This window comes from Panthera pardus, unplaced genomic scaffold (assembly GCF_024362965.1).
Source record: "Panthera pardus isolate Hobbes unplaced genomic scaffold, ASM2436296v1 HiC_scaffold_1, whole genome shotgun sequence".
Classification (NCBI taxonomy): Eukaryota; Metazoa; Chordata; class Mammalia; order Carnivora; family Felidae; genus Panthera; species Panthera pardus.
The window spans coordinates 8,982,627-8,998,151 of record NW_026526654.1 but is presented as its reverse complement, the minus strand read 5'-3'; the positions used below and the strand labels follow the sequence as shown (position 1 = coordinate 8,998,151).

At 52.9% G+C, this 15,525-nt stretch overlaps 1 protein-coding gene across 2 annotated transcripts in view; it reads right to left on the bottom strand.

Moving 5' to 3' along the window:
• Positions 1-15,525, bottom strand: part of RASA3 (RAS p21 protein activator 3) — a 119,771-nt gene that overhangs the window by 64,662 nt on the left and 39,584 nt on the right. For both annotated transcript variants that reach the window (XM_053907271.1, XM_053907258.1), the window contains one exon: positions 5,763-5,880. In XM_053907271.1, the coding sequence (XP_053763246.1) occupies positions 5,763-5,839 (77 nt within the window). In that variant the 5' untranslated portion in view covers positions 5,840-5,880. The remainder of the gene's footprint in view (positions 1-5,762; positions 5,881-15,525) is intronic.

The following is a 15,525-nucleotide window of genomic DNA, read 5'->3' as shown; positions in this document are numbered from 1 at the left end:
TGCTTGTCCCTGAGTAATTTCCTAACGTCCAGGGTTGGGGCGGGGGGGGGGGGCAGGGCTGCCTCAGCTGGGGTCGCTGGCAGATTTGGGGGAGACGGGAAGGAAAGAATAAGGAACGCCACGGAGTGACTCTGTGAGACGTCCATTCTTAGGACGGTCTTCATAACAGTCTGAGCGATGGATGTGCCACAGAGAAGACCCGTTAAGGTCAGAGCACCCAGAAGCAGCAGGTCCGGGCTCCCAGCGGGAATGTGGGGCCCACCTCATGGCCCAGGACGAACTGGGAGCCAGGTGGGCAGAGCAGGTTTTCTAGAAAGGGCTGCAGCCCATCTCCAAACAGCTCCGAATTCAGCTAATAAAACGTGCGTGTGGTTAAATCATTAACTGAAAGCTAGATTAAAATTTCATTAAGCCAATTCATTGCATTTCATTGCATGCAATTTCATTGCATGGGGGGTCACACAGCACTCTTGCTGCTGGGACTGGAGGGGTGGAGCTACGTCTCCACCAGGAAGGAGAGAATCAGATCAGTTTTCGTCCCAATGCTGGGTGGGCAGAAGTGTCCTGCCTGGACCCCACACACTTGTCACCTGGGTCAGTCACTGCCTGCACTGGCAGTGCAGCTCCGAAGGGTCCACGGCGGCTACTGCCGACCACAGGGACACCGAGGACACTCAAGGGTGCTGGCCTGGCAGGTGGGGCCGGAGGGGCCTCAGGTCAGCACTGGGCAGGCACGGGACCAGGCAGGAAACACACACAGGGGGCTGTTCACACTCTTCCCGCAGCACCAGGACCCAAACTAGAGATATCTCCTGGAGCGCCCCAGAACCGGGTGAAGGTGAGGGGAGGAAACGATTCCCTGCCTGGTGCGCCCCAGGACCGACCATGGTGCGGGGGACGGTTCCCCACCTGGAGTGCCCCAGGACCGTTGGTGGGTTAGGATCCCTGCCTGCAGCACCCCAGGATCTACTCCAGCTGGCAAGAAATGTCTGGGCCTAAAGTCCGCATTTATGTCCAAAAAACTTTTTTTTTTAAGTGGAGAAATTGGAGATAAGAGTAAACATCAGGAGAAAATGTTACGCATGTAGCCTCATGAGTCAAAGTCAGTGTCTGCTCACCAACAACTTGGTCTTTACTGACAACTTATAGAAAATGAAGTGTGTCTTCCCAAATCACAGACCCCTTCCCGTCCCTTTCAGATTCACCATCTGGGGTCTTCCCTGGTTTAGTCACCCCCACCACATTGCAGTGCTGTCTTCTGAGCAATCTGTACCTTTCGGGGTGAGCAGAAGACGCTCCCGGGTCACAGGCCCAAGAGGCACACACGCACCCACTCCACCATCTTGCACTGGGACGTTCTCAGCAAGAAGGATGTGAGGTGCTGTCACCACGCCCATGCCCGCCAACGCGATAGCGAGCTAGTGCACCTTGTCACTTGGCTCCAGAAAGTGGTTATTTTACTGTCTAACTCCTAACTTTATGTAAAAAAGCAAAACCAAAGTATACAAACAAAAGAACAAAAAAACCTCCCCAGAATCCCACTCTCCCTCCCCCACAAATAACCACATTGACATTTATGTCCATATATTCCAGACCGTTTGGGGAACACAGCCTTGTAACCTGCCCTCACGACTCAGCAAACGTTACCACCCCGAAGAGCGTGGGCAGCTCCCACGTTAAGGGGCCACCGGAGCCCCCGCTCTGCAGGAAGACAAGACGGGGGCTGCAGGCCAGGACCGTGCAGTCGGCCCCTTCCCCTCACATGGCGACGCAAATGCGAGCAGGTGAGAGGAGGCAGAAGGTGGCTGCACCAGGGCCGGGTCCTGGAGCAGCTGTGGGGACAGGCTCAGCACCGCGGGCACGAGGGCTGCCGGTAGGAAAGGCGAGGCTCACATCAGGAGCCTCTCCGGCCAGGAGCTGTCACACATCCTGGGGGAAAAGGGAGCCAGTGTCACCCTCACAGTAATCACCTACACCGACAAAAGGCAATGAAGACACTAGCACTTTGTGGAACCTTCTTGCAAAGGAGTGGGCTAACCCAGCACTTAAGAGGTCTTGTTTTTAACTTCTTTTGTGCCTGTAGCATCAGTACCCTCCTTCTACTGGATAAAATGGTGATTTCCTCCAGGGTAACCTTCCCCACCCCTGTAGTGCAAGCAGGAGGTGACCCTCCTGAACGGGACCAAAGATGTGCTCGGCAGACGTGCCGTGCTGTCCAGGACCCAGTCGGTCCAATGTCCTAGAGCCTTTAGTTCAGGTACACAGTAAACAGATAATGAGGTGCCATTTAAGTGATGACACAATCACAACCCTAAAAAGTTACACAAAGTTCGCTCTCAACATCAGGAAGGTTTTTTCCGAGTAAGAAAGAAACTTTGCCCAAAACCACCCTTCAGAGGAAAGGGCTCCTTCGCTCTCACAAGCGGGTCTGCAGCGGATGCTCCCCCACCCCCGCTCCCCCACATCAAAAGGAGAGGAAAGAAAAGGGAAAGAGAAGAACAAACTAGGCCCTCTCCCTAAGAAATCGGCTGAGTAATCACCAGTGAGTGCTGGGGACACCACGCAGTGTGGTCACAGCCTGCTGCCGCCCCAGAGACCACCATCTGCTGGTGAGGAGGAGGAGGAGGGAGACACGTGTCCCCTTCTCTCTCACATTCTGTCTGCACTTCCTACAGAGTCCAAACACATGCTGTGCAGCAGCTAAGCCCGAGGCTGACCTGCCCCAGAGGCTGCGGAAACTCCCGCTGGAGCTCCGTGTCCCTCCAGAGCATGAGGCCTGGCCAGGCCGCCAAGCCCTTTGGCTCTTCGAGTTCACAGACCAGATGGAGGCTCCTGTTTTCCCGGCGACTCTGCCACCTGAAGCATCGGACCCGAGAGGAAATGCTGGTCCTGGTGGAGGCGTGCTGGGGGTGCAAGATGCCACGGCGCAGTGAGGCGGGACCTCCTTGGAGGTGACTACCCCTGGGGTGTGGCGGGCCGAGCCCACACTGCAGACTGTAGGTATCACCAGCTCATGGCCCAATGTGCCCACTTCCTTCTGTCTGGCAGCCGCCGTTGGAGTTGGGGCCTTCTTCCTCTGGCCCCCGATAGCGGCAGAGGCCTACACACGGCCTTCTGCTCCTGGGTTCTGCCCTCCGGCCACGGCTGCTCAGGCCGGAATCTTAAAATACTGTCTTGTTCCAGCTGCTGTCCCATGCGGGCTCCTACCGTTCTCTCTCCCCTCACTGTGGGAAACCTCAGGACACACGTTTAGACACCATTCTGTTTGGTCCTTAACCCTCTCTTCATCCTTCCTTCCCATTTCTTTGTGCACCTGGGGTACGGCTCCACTAGGCCTTCTAGTTTACGAAGTCTCCCTTCAGCTGTGTCTCAGCAGCTATGTATTCATGCAGAGTTTTTCACTTTAATTCGTGTCTTCCTCATTTCTAGAAATTCTACCTGGTTCTTTTGTAAACTGGTTCATCACTTTACCATTTCTCACCCCGTGCCTGTTTTTAATCTTGTCTCTGATTACTTCAAATTCCTTAAACTTTGTTGGCTGACCTGCAAACTCAAAGGTCTGACTCTGTGGTCTATTGTTTCAGCAAATACACACAACACTTTATCTCTTGTGTTCCTTGTGAATCTTCTCCTCGGAGAACACAGACGAAGATTCTTTAAGGTGTGAACTGAAGGATATGCTTGAATTTGCTTTGACTGGCTTTTCATCAGCTCGGTGGACGTCACAAGCTACTAATCCAGGACTACAGTAATGTACGTGCATGGACTGAGGTTTCTGGACCACAGACACAGTATGGATTCAGGCCTGCAAACTCACAAGACAGCTGATTTTCGGTTTCAAACATTTGGTGCCAAGTGGAGGCAGCAATTTTTCTTGCCAACTTCTTGGATGGGGTGGATTTATTTGCCTTTTGTAAATAACTACCATAGAGGAGAACTCCGGGCTACCAGCTCACAAGGCCCACCAGTGTGAATAGGGTTTTGCCTCGATACTCAATGACCAAACGCACCCATGTTTTAAGCTCCTGGAATTATACTGTTGGTGTCTTTCTTTGCTATCAGCTTTCACTTTCTGCTTACAGCACCCTCTCCTTGTCTGGCATATTAGATAAGCACTCGATAAATACTCATTGAGCTAATAAAGAAACAAACAAAAACAGCCAAGCTTGTTGAAACTGTGTGTAAGGAGAGCATGAACATTCCACCAAGAGTTGGACGCTCTGATGAGCTCACGAGAGCTCACTGGCTTCTTGGGACACCATTTTGGGGGTTACCACTTGATTCTGGCTATTTCTCAGAGGGCTGATTCTCCAAACAGAACATATTACCACATCATCACTTTCATTTAGCTCTCGGCCTCCGTTTCCTTCTCTAGCACACTCTCTAGTGTCACCAAAGTCAGAAGCCACCATTTCTATTTCTAAACTTGTGTGAAATGCTTTGAAGACTGTGACTCCAATTCTCAGCCTTGTCTAAAACAGAGGCTCCCAAACACAGTCCAGGTCTGGGGGAGGTCCAGCTTCCCCGGGACTACAGGAACTTTCCAGGTGTATCCCCATGGGCCTCCAACATCAGCTGTGTAAACACGGGAAGGATTTATCCGGCATCAGGACAATGGAAATAACCCTGAAGGTTCCCTGGCACCACCTTCGCCATCAGCCCCAAAGCCGGACTTGACTCCTGACAAAGTCCTCAGGCTTCTGCAGAGAATCTTGCATGAAACAACCACGCCCACTTGGCCTCGAGGGCGGCCCTGAGTGCTGGTGGCCCTGGTGCAGACGGAGCACGAAAGGTGTCCCCGAGTTTCAGGGCCAGGAGATCCTCAACAGTCAGTGGTCTGGATGTGTCACTGGCTCCCACTCCAGGAGCAGTACACAAGGATATAATTCATCTGCTAACACGTTCTCAGATCCCAGCTGTTTGCAGGGATCCACACGACAGGCTTTGCCTGGATCCTTCTCTGCTCCATCAACCGCGTGATGACAAACACTCGTGCAGGAGCGGCCTCGGTGTGCTTCTCCCCGGCCACAAACCGCAACCCCAGCCCTTGCTAACACTCGCATTTTGGGGGCCCCTCTCCCCGCCCCCAATGTGAACTGCTGTGACTTTTAGGGCGCCCTCACCTCCCATCCCTGGGTGTGGTCTAGGGCAGCAACCCAGGGAACTTGTTAGGAACGCAACTCTTCCAAGTCCTGAGCAGACATCTGGGTCCCAACGAGCCCTCCAGCGATGACAGACCCTGAGCGCCTGACCTTGAGAAGCCGTCATGTGGCCTCCTTGGTGTGAGGCCTGTTAGGTGCCTGCTCCTTGACCTGCTCTAAAGCTATCACTGAGCGGTTCCCCAGCCTCTTGCCCCCTGTGGGCATTTACCTTCTCGCCCATCTCAGGTATGTCTCTCTAGGAAAACTGAAAGGAAGGTGGTAAAACAAAAATATTCACCCTCTCAAAATGCTTGATTTGTGCTCTGCGCTTGTACACACCTTCTGGCTCATCTCTGACCAGGAGGTGCCTGCATGTGTCCCCGCAGGAGGTGGGCATTGCCACCAGCACCGTGCCCCCGTGCCACGCAGTCCTGGGTGCCGCAAGCACTTGGGAACAGTGGCGGTCCGCCCCCAGGTGGAAGCACATTGCCCGGAAAACCAGAGCTCGAGGGAAGGTGCCAGCTGGCCACGCACACGGAGCAGTGGACGGCGGCCCCAGGCCCGGGCGCCCCCCCCCCCTGCAGAGGGAAACGTATCCAGTGAACCATCAGCAGACATTACCAGAGTGACTTCTCCACAATTTTGGTCCTAAAAACCTCCTCCTGGTCCAGGTTTACGGTGCAGTAGCAGTCTCGCATCTTGTTTGGCCCCGGGTACGTGGGAAGGTTTTTGGCTTCACCTAGAAAGAAAAGGTACATAACACTATCAACTGGGCCCGGAATTACTCACAGACGCATCTCCAAATCACGGCTTTCTTTCAGAGCAGCACTGCTTTCTCTTGTGTATACTTGGTAGCTCTTTTGTTTGTTTGTTTGTTTGTTTGTTTGTTTTGAGAGAGAGAGAGAGAGAGCAAACAGGAAGGGGCAAAGAGAGAGTCCCAAGCAGGCTCTGCACCATCAGCACAGAACCCAACGTGGGGCTCGAACTCACAACATGAGATCATGACCTGAGCTGAAATCAAGAGTCGGACACTTAACCGACTGAGCCACCCAGGCGCCCCCCATTAACTCTTTATAATGTCCTGGTTTTCTTGTCACCACAAGTCACAATGTCACAGTGAATACCATTTGCACTATTAGAATGCAAGGGAACACACACATTAACCTCCAAAACAGACTGAAAAAGTAGGGATCCATGGGCCTACCATTTGGGGTTATTAGTTTTATTTTATTCACACTAGCCCCCTTAATTTTGTTTAACGTTTAAATGATAGTAAGGTACATATAAACTAAAATTTATCATCTTAACCACCTTCAAGTGTAGAGCTCAGCAGTGTCAGGTGTATTTACACTGTTGGGCAACCAATCTCCATAACTTTTTCATCTTGCAAAACTGGGACTCTGCACCCACCCTACCCCCAGGCCCTGGCACCCACCCTCCCACTTTCTGTGTGTGAATCTGGCCAGTCGAGGTTAATTCACAGAAGTGGGATCATTCAGCCTCTGTCCTTCTGTGACCGGCTGACTCCCTCAGCACAATGCCCTCAGGTTCATCCATGTTGTCCCAGGTGTCAGGATCTCCTTCCCTGTCAGGGCTATAGGTGGGTCACACTGTATACAGATGGGCCCATTCACCCACCCTGGGTCACTTTCTAGTCTGATTTTGATTTGATAGCATTAGAACAAAATTGGGGCAATAATTAAGGAGGACTCTCTTTTATTGACAAGCTGTTTAAAATACAGAGTGATTAGCCAGTTAGAAGTGAGTCCCGAAGGGGGACCTGCGGCACAGATGTGGGCCGAGTGTCTCCCCCTCACAGCCCCTCCTCCACATGGAAGTGTGGCTGGAGTGAAGGAGAAACCCACAGGCAGCAGCACGGCCGGCCAAAAATGCCAGACTCCTCACTGACCTGGGTCTGTCTAGAGGCCATCATCAGAACCACAACCTATGTCCTCCGCTAGAAATGCACAAGTGTGAACGGCAGGCCCAAACAGCCCCGTCCACTTGCAAACGGAGAGTGATGGGTAGCTTGCAGCATGGACAGCTGATGTCCAGGTGACGTCTCCTCCGAGGAAGAAAAGCCTCAAACACACTCTTACCTCTAAGTCTTCTGGGGGGCGTCTGCAGGCACTGGACCCAGTGCTGGGGAGACAGAGAGGTTCTGAGAGCCCAGCACCACGCCATCCACCCAACACGGCCAGTAAATACCTGTCACACCGTAAGACCAAACTACCTCATTCTTGCCGAAACTGAAAAACACACCAAAAACCAACCTCAAACCGGAGCCCAAGTTCCTCCGAGCTCAGCGCCAAAGCCACCTGGCACACACCATCCTCCACAGAACTCCAGCAAAACCAGACATCATCACTCACTTGGGGGAAATGAGCTCATTTAAAAGATGCCATTTTGCAAACAGACGTATGCAAGAGTCCCCAGGAGGGCAGAGAGTGCCTTGATTTGTTCCAAGCTCTCAACTTTTCATTTAATGTCATTACAGAGTAGAACAAGTTGGGAGAGGGCGCTGACCTGGGTGGGCTTTCTGTGCCCAAACATCGTACTTCTGACCAAAGTGTCCTTCAGGACTCCTAAGAGCACCAGGTATAATCTGTGCGGGTGGCCCCTTCCTGCACACGGCCAGAACGTGAGACCCACTTCCGAGCCTCAGTTTCACCAACTGTAAGAACATGAGAACACACTAGCTCTCCAAGGCTCCTCCAACACCAAAAGTGTTTTAATTTCAAAGATTCCAGAGGTTTTTCTTTTGGGAATCATCACTGGCTCTTAGTTGGTAAGGAAAGAAATAACAGATGAGCGTTTTCTTGCACGGCCACCTCAACATTGCAATGCTCCAGAACACACCATTTTTAACATGAGTCCAACCCATGAAAACATGGCCAACCGGGTAAAAGGCACGTGAATCTGAGCCAAGCTTCAAGTCAGCTGTTAACATCAAAAAACAGACTTTGTGAAGACTCCTGGCAGATGTGAAAGGTCAGAAAAACGTGTGCGCAGGGTGGGGGAACAATCCCAGAGCCAAGGGCTGTGGCGGCGTCTTCAGGGACAGAAGGGCAGGTGGGGAGGTGCAGGATGGACATATGGCTCCTTCCGCTGAGCTGACCCAACAGGGCAGTCACATCACACACGTCACCCTGAACCAGCCCTTTCAAAAGTCTTCTGGTTCTGGACTGGGAACTGATCACTTTTGCCACGTTCACAAATCTTTAGCCTCATAAGCAGCCCAAATTTGTGGACGTCCCAGCTGACGCCTGTATGATGTGAATCAGGGCTTCCCACACTTCCCTTCGGAATTTCTTTTTGCAGCAGATGAGATACTTAGGTGCAAGTTCCTGTGTTCCTTAAAAGGAGAAGAGAAACTTGTCTGAAAGCTTCATGGGAGATGATGGTTGGTGGAAATCACAGAACTGGGATTTTGTTCCTGTTTGTTCTCCAAAGAACTTTGGAGCAGCAGGAACAGTGGCTGACACTCCTCTTCAAGGTGAGCACCGTCAGGGCACAAGAGAAAGATGAGCCCTCCCTGGACAAGATGACACTTGACACTGAAAGTGCCTGTGTGAACACAGACTGCCGCGTTCCTCCCACCCTGCTGGCCCCAGGCGGAGGGTTACAGAGGCATCCTGGCCGCCATGACGATGGTGCCACAGAGAGCCAACCTTAACAGGCCACTCAGATCAGCAGCAGTGGGGGCAGTGGGCAGCATCGCCAGCCACGTCCTATGCCCGGGGTCCTCACAGTTGGGGCGGAAAGGTGGAGAATGATAAGCTACCCCGAGTCTCTGCGTGGAGCCCCGCTGCAGAAGGGGTGGGGGTGTCTCAGCTCTCGGGTGGTCCATCCAACCACATGAGGAACCGGCACCACTTCTTCCATGCTGACTACTTGTCCCACAGTCTAGAGGCCGTTTCCCTGGCTGACTGTGTCATGGTGCCTCCCTTTTCCTAGCATGTGGAGACACTTACCCAGGAAAGTAAAGCCCTCCTGGCATACAGTAGGTGCTGAATTATTTGTTGAGCGAACGGATAAACAAATGACCACAAGGTAAAAGAAGGTTTCATTCTAAGAACCAGAGTAGGATCATTTTCCTCCATCTGACCACATCTGAAATGTACCCTCGGCACCAACAAGAGCCGTGTGCTGCAGACGGCAGCTCTGTCAGCCCTGAGAAAGCAGCCCCTGCCCGGTCCGGGTGGGCCGCTGGCCTCAAGGTGCCGAGAGAGAGACAAGTCCCCATCCCTGAAAGCGGATGTCGGAGGTCACAGACCCCAGTGCCCCACGAGAGACTCTGGCGACGGCGGGGGGGGGGGGGGGGGTCTGATCCTGCCTGCTGCCCCCAACACCCCAGAAGAGAAGGATAGAGGGAAGCAGGTGGGTGGAGAGCTCCGCTGACAAACCACCTCTCTTCCAGCTGTGAGCCTCGGGCGTCCTTCCTGTGTGTGCTCTGAGCCACCACATCCACGCCCCTTAGTGGCCCCCCAGCCCGTGGCCTCCACCTGTGAAGGGGAATATTGTGGGAGAACGCAGGCAGGTCTCTTGGCCACTCTGGTTCAGAATACTCAAACGGGCCCAGAGATTCCGGTCACTAACTTATGCTAACAACATAAAAGTCTATTTCCCCAAAAAGATCAATTCCATGATTAAAATATTCTCTTTCCCTGAGTATATATTTTTGAATACCTTGCTATCTTATCTTGATATTAAATAGAACACAACTGCATAAAAACAGACACAATTGGGATTTCTAAATGAAGCTACATGCGATCTTCCCTGCTGCATGCAGATTCGTCCTGAAAACCCCATGTTGAGCTGCCTGGACCCCCGCAGGGCACGACCTCACAACCACTACCGCCTGCTTCCTCTGCCTTCAGGAGGGTCACGGCCCAGGAAGGGGTACTGACACACCTTTCAGATTTCCTCAAGTAGATAAGAGACAATTCACAGGGAAATTAAAAGCTCAAAATACAATGAAAAGAAGGAAAATTACACGTATCCAGCTGCCCCTCCCCCACCACGTGTGACTCAGGGGTCAGTTGAGCTCTGAGTTCCCTAGTAGCTAAGGCAAGAATGGAAACAAGGCAGAACACACTCTTCAGACTTTCTCTGAAAATAAAGCACACCATTCTCCCTCGGGAAACACTGTTTTACAGCAAGGAGGTGACGGACTGGGCCTGTCTTCTGTGCTCCTTTTACGAGAGATCACATGGCTACTTCTCAGCCCGTCTGTCATGAGATGAGGCACACAAACTACAGTTGCTGTGAGAGTCCCGGTGAACGAGGTGGGGCGGCCCCACTCGGCTCAAGGCCAGGCCTCCACGTGCTTACCACAGACTCAGACGGCCATCTCCACAGCCAAACCATCCCACGGCCGAGGCTCCTGGAGACATCTGGATGGCCCAAGTTCAGTTGAGGGGCCTGGTAAGACCCCCAAGGAGGACAGCAGAGCCAGGCCCCAGCGGTCCTCAGTCAGGCCTCTGCCCTCAGATGGACAGCTTCCAGCCACACGGCCCCTCACTGGGCTCCTCTGTCCTCCCCGAGGAACCTGGGACATGGCTGGGTCTCACTTCTGTCTGCCTCCAGCATCTAAAACAGCATACTACTCTGGCAAACAGTAATGATCCTGTAAACGTTAGCTCAAACGAAAAGTGAGTGAATGCACTAATAAAATGACCAGCTGGGCAGGGCTTTGGGAGTACTGATTCCACACCTCTGCTGGGTATTTCGCAGGCGTCTTTGAGAGCCAAGGTGCATAATCAGGACCAGGGAGCTGGACCGTCCAGCAGTGATTGGGCAAGGACAGGGCCCTGTGGATTCCACCCCAGTCCAGGATGTGTGCTGCACCCTGAGCCAATGATCGGGCCCCTGGAGGCCACTGCTGGAGGGACAGCACAGCTGCTCTGGGAGACTGCATGAGCAGAGCCTGAACTCCCAATACCCTTGCAGACCCACAACATGTGACAGAGGCATCTGGGATCCCCAGCTCCTCCACCAGCAGACTGCCATAGCCCATCTGGACCTCACAGTACTGAGGATTCACCCGGCCAAATCCAGCCCAACCCGCCAGCCCCAAATCCCTGGCCTCAAAGCTGTGAGATACAGGTGGCTGTTTCTAAGCCTTAAAACTGTGAGGAAGCCTATTCCCAGGACACACACAAGTCCAAAGCCTCACAAGCTCATACAGGTCTACCCAATGCACACACAGCTTCCTCGTATCACAAGCTCATACGGTATGAGTATCACAAGCTCAGCCGGGCACACACAATTTCTCACGTTAGAAGCTCATAGAGGACTACCCAGGGCAAATGCAATTTACTCATTTTCTGAGCTCCTATATTGCTAACCGGGGCACACACTATGTCCTCAGGTCCTGATCTCATACACTGGAAGTCAAGTGGCTTTCCTTTTCCTCCCCCTCCGGCACACTGCTGATGACCTTAATCATGCGATTACTCCAGTGACAGGGTCTGACCCCATCCAGCCATCATCTTATCTGTGTGTCACAGCCCTGAGGGGCTCAGGACATGTGTCCTGTGGGCGGCACGGGGTGGCTACAGGAGATACTTTGCACATGCCGTGGCGTGATTCGGTTCCTATTGTACATCCGTTATCCCAGATTGGAGAGGGGGAAATAAAACGTGATAGACAGACACCCATGGCGAGCCAGATGACGGCACAGCCCGGTCTGTGGGGACCTTTGAAGGCTGAACCAGCCAGAGCCACAGCTGGTTGTGACCTGACCAGTCCCCTCCTAAGAGGTCATCATAGCAGCAAGAGAGAGCAGAGCAGGTCTGTCATGATGAACTGTGCCGGCTTGCTTTACAATTTCAGGATCCAACTGCTTTTTTTAACATTCCTTAACAGACCAAGAGACTGGAACAAAGAAGCTTAAAGCCCCCGAGTGAGTGTGCAGGAGGCCTGCCTGCTCTTGCCGAAGCCACATCAGACAAGGGCTGTGTTCTCATCAGGGCCCACACAGGATCCTGGACCGGGGTGGCCCTGCTGGTCCTTCGCCTCATGGTCACCTTACGTTTACCCCCTAGAAAAGGGGCTGTTGCCCCGACCTTGATTTCCATTTGTCAGGAAGGTAGCATTCTGAGCCTGTGAGTAGAAGACGCTGTCCCCCTGCCAGCCACACTGTCATAAAAACACATAAATCAGGTGTCGTGTCCCCAGGCCATGGCTCCACAGAGGCCAGGGAGACACCCTGTATTGGGTGCTCCCCTCAGGTCTCAGCCTGGGGCCCTTACCGAACACGGCGCTAAGACACAGTCTGCTCTCTAAATGCTGAGTTAGTGGATGTCATTTAAAAATGGAGTGATTTCACATTTATTTTAAATCCTTTAGAAAACTCTGAGGATCTGGCCATGCCCATAGCCACTTCCCCTTGCTGAAACGGTTGCAGCAGATCTGGTGGGGTGGCCCCTCTCAGGGGGCACCTGCTGGCCTTGTGCATTTGGAACCACCGTGCCACACATTTGGGGGACAGCCCAGACCTGTTCAGGTCTTTTTGTGCATGTGGTTGTCAGAATCCATCGCTCGAGAAAAGCCACCCCATGGTGGAAATGTCGTCAAAATACAAACCCAAGGGCCCTGGCTTCTCATGCAGTCTGCCCTCCCTGACCCCTCACTGAGTCTGCCTACACCCCACTCTCCAGAGTGCCTGTCAGCCAGGGGGCAACCGCCCCAGAGCCCTCCACCTCCCCAACAGTGCAAGTGGCATCTGGGGTCCCCTTGGAAAATGGAATCTCTAGCTGGAAGGCCACCTGTGGCAGACTGCGGGAGGAGGGGGACTCTGGGGCAAAGGCCTATAGTGCATCTGCAGGGACGGAGGGCAGGCTGGCGCCCACCTGCCGGGAGCGCCTCCCCCCTCCACGCCCCTCGCTCTGGGTCACCCCTGGCATCACTTAATCCCATGGTTCCCGAATGGCCGGGCAGACCCCTGTGCCAGGACCACTGCTACAGGTGCACGGAGCCCCCTTCACGTGGCGCTAGGGCTGCCAGGACAGGGTGAGAACGGAGGAGGCGGCCTCGGAAGTCTGAAGAACGGCCCCTGAATGAGAAACAGAAGCCTAAGACACTACAACGCCAAGACAGAAAATCAGTCACTTCTCCATTTTCCAATTAGTTCTGTACACAACAGCACATCCTCAGAATTATTTACATGTTCAATTTTGAACCAAACTCAAACTATTCAGCACCAAAAAGACACAAAACAGTAGCTAACCTCACCCTCTCACTTAAAATCTAGTCTTTTCCCAAGCGGGGAGAAATGCATGTTCTAATCTCACACTTTTCCAATGAAGCTAGAGGTGAAAACAGTGTTCTTGGACAATACCTCGATGCTGAAATAAAAAGCTGGAAAATCAAGAAAAGTGAAAAAGAAACCACCAGTTTCCTCTTCATTTTTAAAATATTGTGTTGAATGGGCCTTTGATTCCTTGGAAACTAAACTCTGTGTCTATTCGCAAAATACCTTTTCACCTAGTGCTGCATTTTCTATCTAACAGCCATGAAGATCAGAAAAGAGTAAGCAGGCCGTCGAGAGCACAGCCACTTTGCATGCTGAAGACACACTGAGTGTGCCCTCCGTGCCCGTGACCCTGACACCTCCCCGCAGCAACGTGGAGACGTGGTCCCCCCAGGACCTCACGCCCCTCCCAGGCAGCACGCTCCGGGCAGACAGGTGTCCACACCGGCAGGAGGGCCGCGCTCTGGCTCTGGTCCAGGCCAGGGCTCGGCGTGTCCCCACGGTGTGTCCCCGCAGCTCCGGGTGCCCCGGCCCCTTGGCAGCACACGGGCTGCCCCCCGGCCCCAGGAGGGGAAGTCCAGTTAGGGACCCCGCGCCTCTGAGCTGCGCGCCTGCACCTGCTTGGCCCTGGCGGGGAGGGGGAAGGGGAGAGAGGTGCCACCAGCAACAGCGACTTAAACCAAAGCCCCCAGACCCGGTCCCGTGTGCCGGGGGACCTGCACATTCGCACAAATCACAGACTTTCAAAGTCACAGAAGTTATCAAAAAATACTGTTTTAGAGACATAGATGCTCCCATGCCCTCAGGTTGCAAACTGCTGTGGGGACACATGTCACCTCCCCGCGACCCAGTCTGGGGCATCTCACACCTGCGAACGGCTCCATGCAGTGGCCAGAAGGGACCGTCCCTCACCGAGCTCCCAAAACGTGTTTGCGTCCCGTGTAGGCGATTCTCTTGTGTCACTTTGCCCAGTGCCTCTCCCCCTGCAAGGGTACACCTCCAAAAGAACCTCAGAATTCTCCAGAGAACATCCTCCCGCGACCTCCTCATCTGAGGGAAAGACGACAGATTTGAACAAATCTGCATAGTGCAATTTCCCAAATTAATGTTCACATGATGAAATGTTAGCTGGTTACTAAGATCAATGAATAAGCTTCCTGAGAACACAGTAGGGACATACATAAGAAATAAATAAAGAGGGACGAAATGTCAGTAAGTGTGAAACTATAATTACTAAAACAGCAACTGTGCCTCGCTGTAAGTAATCAAACTGTAAGACTTCCCGAGTCGTCTACACCTTCCAGCACCGTTCCCCTCCCCAAAGTCTCCTGCTCCTGTCCACTTTGTTTCTACTAATCACAGACACATTCTAGAAGGGGTGAGGATGTCCAGGCAGCTGAGAAGGGTGAAGAGAACAACAGAAACAGATGGCAGGAATATTCTGAGGTGGTGTTTTTAACGTAGGAACTAAGGTGAGGCTACTATGCAAACGTATGAAAGAGTGGGGGGGCCTAGACACTGGTGAAGATAAGGATCTGAGCTGTCTTCAAGCTGAGCCTGGGCCCTCCTGGGGGCAACTTGCAGGGAGGTTACCCCACGTTATCCCTGCCCATTAGCACAGTAAACAGGAGGTGCCAATAATCACAACCACACAAAGAGCATGCAGTCTGTAGGATGCCCCTGTGCCACAGAAACCTCAGCCTGGGAATGGTTTTCACCTGGTGCTCCCACCTACAGAGGAGGTAGAATGTGAATCAAATAGGGCAGAACAGCTGGGAAATCACCTGGGAGGTCACCTGAGAGAACGTCTGGGTCAACACCTGAGAAAACACCTGGGGGATCGGCTGGGAGATCACCTGGGAGATCACCTGGGGGAACACCTGGCGAATGTCTGGCAGTGGACACCAGTGCCACAGGGCCACGCCCAAGGCCCACCGTTTCCTCCGGTCGAGGTGTTGTACACTTGCTTGTATGTGTGCATGTCTCTGCATATGTGTGTACACGTGTGTGTTTTGATTTCTGGTTTTTCCTTTAACAGCTTTATTGTGACAGGATCAGAATACCAAAAAATCCACCTGTTTAAAGTGTACAACATGTTTAAAGTGTACAACTCAATGTTTTTTAGTA